General features: G+C 43.1%; 1 protein-coding gene across 1 annotated transcript in view; it reads left to right on the top strand.

Moving 5' to 3' along the window:
- The window catches only part of NOTCH2 (notch 2), a gene marked incomplete at its 5' end in the record, with an annotated part of 65603 nt that extends 61667 nt beyond the window's left edge, over window positions 1-3936 (top strand). The window contains 1 exon segment of the mRNA XM_011972473.1: window positions 61-3936. Coding sequence (XP_011827863.1) covers window positions 61-702 — 642 coding nt within the window.
- Between the last annotated feature and the right edge of the window lie 308 nt (window positions 3937-4244).

Below are 4244 nucleotides of genomic sequence, written 5' to 3' on the forward strand. Positions count from 1 at the left end.
GGAAGCTTGAGTAGGCTCCATCCAGTCCCAGTCCCAGCAGACTGGATGAACCGCATGGAGGTGAATGAAACCCAGTACAATGAGATGTTTGGTATGGTCCTGGCTCCAGCTGAGGGCACCCACCCTAGCATAGCTCCCCAGAGCAGGCCACCTGAAGGGAAGCACATAACCACCCCTCGGGAGCCCTTGCCCCCCATTGTGACTTTCCAGCTTATCCCTAAAGGCAGTATTGCCCAACCAGCGGGGGCTCCCCAGCCTCAGTCCACCTGCCCTCCAGCTGTTACGGGCCCCCTGCCCACCATGTACCAGATTCCAGAAATGGCCCGTTTGCCCAGTGTGGCTTTCCCCACTGCCATGATGCCCCAACAGGACGGGCAGGTAGCTCAGACCATTCTCCCAGCCTATCATCCTTTCCCAGCCTCTGTGGGCAAGTACCCCACACCCCCTTCACAGCACAGTTATGCTTCCTCAAATGCTGCTGAGCGAACACCCAGTCACAGTGGTCACCTCCAGGGTGAGCATCCCTACCTGACACCATCCCCAGAGTCTCCTGACCAGTGGTCAAGTTCATCACCCCACTCTGCTTCTGACTGGTCAGATGTGACCACCAGCCCTACCCCTGGGGGTGCTGGAGGAGGTCAGCGGGGACCTGGGACACACATGTCTGAGCCACCACACAACAACATGCAGGTTTATGCGTGAAAGAGTCCACCTCCAGTGTAGAGACATAACTGCCTTTTGTAAATGCTGCTGAGGAACAAATGAAGGTCATCCGGGAGAGAAATGAAGAAATCTCTGGAGCCAGCTTCTAGAGGTAGGAAAGAGAAGATGCTTTTATTCAGATAATGCAAGAGAAGCAATTTGTCAGTTTCACTGGGTATCTGCAAGGCTTATTGATTATTCTAATCTAATAATCAAGACAAGCTTATGGAAATGCGAGATGAATACAAGCCTTGAGTCCATGTTTACTCTCTTCTATTTGGAGCATAAGATGGATGCTTACTGAAGCCCAGACATTCTTGCAGCCTTGACTGTGTTTTAAGCCCTGCGGGCTTCTGCCATATCCATGAGAAGATTCTACACTAGAGTCCTGTTGGGAATTGTGCCCTGGAATTCTGCCTGAATTGACCTATGCATCTTCTCCTCCTTGGACATTCTTTTGTCTTCATTTGGTGCTTTCGATTTTGCACCTCTCCATGATTGTAGCCCTTCCAGCATGTTATAGGGCAAGACCTTTGTGTTTTTAATCATTCCGGCCCATGAAAGCAACTTTGATCTCCTTTCCCCTCCTGTCTTCCCAGTATCTCTTGGAGTCTCACGAGGTTTACTTTGGTATGGTTCTCAGCATAAACCTTTCAAGTACGTTTCTTTAGAAAATGGACATACTGTATTATGTTCTCCTGCATATATCATTCCTGGAGAGAGAAGGGGAGCAGAATATTTTTCTTCCACAAATTTTGGGGGCAGGAGATCCCTTCAAGAGGCTACACCTTAATTTTTCTTGTCTGTGTGCAGGTCTTCATATAAACTTTACCAGGAGGAAGGGTATGAGTCTGTTGTTTTTCTGTGTATGGACCTGGTCAGTGTGACGTTTTATCCTTGATGGTCTAGTTACTATGACCCTCCCTACTTTTTTAAAACCAGAAAAAGGTTTGGAATGTTGGAATGACCAAGCGACAAGCTAACTTGTGCAAGAGCTGGCTACCCACCCACAGGTCCCCTACTTCCTACCAAGCATTCCATTGACTGCGTGTATGGAACATATTTGTCCCAGATCTGAGCACTGTAGGCCTGTTTTACTCACTCACCCAGCATATGGAACTAGTCTTAACTGTCGAGCCTTTCCTTTCATCTCCACAGAAGACACTGTCTCAAATGTTGTACCCTTGCTCTTTAGGACTGAACTTTCCTTAGCCCAAGGGACCCATTGACAGTTGTCTTCCTTTTGTCGGATGATCAGTCTCTACTTTCTGATTATCTTGCTGCTTAAAGACCTGCTCACCAATCTTTCTTTCACACTTGTGGTCTGAGTTACTGGTATACCCAGTATGTTCTCACTGAAGACGTGGACTTTGTGTTTAAGTGCAGGAAATGGAAAGTTGGACTTGTTTTCTATGGTCCAAGACAGCCCTATAAGAAGATTGGAAAAGGAGGAACTATATAGCTGTTTTCTGCTACCATTTCTTTTCCTCTGAAGCGGCCATGGCATTCCCTTTGGCAACTAACATAGAAACTCAACAGAACGTTTTCCTTTCCTAGAGTCACCTTCTAGATGATAATGGACAACTACAGACTTGCTCATTGTTCACACTGTGACTGCCCCTCACCTGAACCCACTGTTTGTATTCATGCTCTTGGCAGTTTCCTTGACTCTCTTTTAAGGGCAGAAGCATTTTAGTTAATAGTAGAAAAATAATAGTTTTCTTCCTCTTCTCCTTGGGCCAGTTAATAATTGGTCCATGGCTACACTGCCACTTTTGTCAGGTACTGTGATGCCCATGACACCTGCAAAATAAGTTCTGCCTGGGCATTTTGTAGCTATTAACAGGTGAATTCCTGACTCTTTCGGTTTGAATGACAGTTCTCATTCCTTCTGTGGCTGCAAGTATACATCAGTGCTTCCCACTTACCTAATATGTCTGTTGGTGGCCCCATATGGAAACCCTGTGTGTCTGTTAGCATGATAGTTTACAAATGGTTTTTTCAGTCCTATCCAAATTTATTGAACCAACAAAAATAATTAGTTCTGCCCTGAGATAAGCAGATTAAGTTTGTTCATTGTCTGCTTTATTCTCTCCATGTGGCAACATTCTGTCAGCCTCTTTCATAGTGTGCAAACATTTTACCATTCTAAATGGTGACTCTCTGTCCTTGGACCCATTTATTATTCATAGATGAGGAAAACCTTTCTGCATGGACCTCTGTGGACCACAGCATTCCTGCCCTTTCCTGCCCTCCTGGCCCAGCCCCACTTCTGAAAATATCAGCTGCTGATCCAGCCACTGGATATTTTATATCCTCTCTTTTCCCTAAGCACGATGTCAGACCAAATTGCTTGTTTCTTTTTCTTGGAATACTTTAATTTAGATCCTTTGGGTTTGGAGAAAGGGAATGTGAAAGCTGTCATTACAGACAACAGGTTTCAGTGATGAGGAGGACAACACTGCCTTTCAAACATTTTACTGATCTGTTAGATTTTAAGAACTCTTGAATTGTGTGGTATCTAATAAAAGGGAAGGTAAGATGGATAATCACTTTCTTATTTGGGTTCTGAATTGGAGACTCGGTTTTTATGAGATACATCTTTTATGCCATGTATAGATCCTCCCCTGTTATTTTTGGTTTATTTTTATTTTTATACATTCTTTCTTTGACTCCTCTTCTGCCTGCTTTTGGGGATAGGTTTTTTGTTTGTTTATTTGCTTCCTCTGTTTTGTTTTAAGCATCATTTTCTTAGGTGGGGGAGGCAGAGGTATGAGGGAAAGAGAGTCTGAGAATTAAAGATTTTAGTATAAGCAATTGGCTGTGATGCTGAAATCCATTGTATCATCTTACTGAATTTGACAATTTGTAATTCTTGCATAATAAAGAACCAAAGGTATAATGTTTTGTTGAGAGGTGGTTTAGGGATTTTGGCCCTAACGAATACAGTGAATGTATGATGACTATTTGGGAGGATACATTTATGTACCCAGAGGCCCCCACTAATAACTGGTACTATGGTTACTTCCTTGTGTACATTTCTCTTAAAAGTGATATTATATCTGTTTGTATGAGAAACCCAATAACCAATAAAATGACCGCATATTCCTGACTAAACATAGTAAGGAAAATGCACACTTTGTTTTTACTTTTCCGTTTCATTCTAAAGGTAGTTAAGATGAAATTTATATGAAAGCATTTTTATCACAAAATAAAAAAGGTTTGCCAAGCTCAGTGGTGTTGTATTTTTTATTTTCCAGTACTGCATCCCTGGCCTGGCAGTGTTACCTCATGATGTCATAATTTGCTGAGAGAGCAAATTTTCTTTTCTTTCTGAATCCCACAAAGCCTAGCATCAAACTTCTTTTTTTCTTCCTTTAGTTAGATCATAAATAAATGATCCTGGGAAAAAAGCATCTGTCAAATAGGAAACATCACAAAACTGAGCACTCTTCTGTGCACTAGCTATAGCTGGTGACAGACAGTTGCTCAGGGACAAAGTGCCTTCCAATGGAAATGCGAAGTAGTTGCTATAGCAAGAA

The sequence above is a fragment of the Mandrillus leucophaeus genome, unplaced genomic scaffold (genome assembly GCF_000951045.1).
Source record: "Mandrillus leucophaeus isolate KB7577 unplaced genomic scaffold, Mleu.le_1.0 Scaffold1292, whole genome shotgun sequence".
Classification (NCBI taxonomy): Eukaryota; Metazoa; Chordata; class Mammalia; order Primates; family Cercopithecidae; genus Mandrillus; species Mandrillus leucophaeus.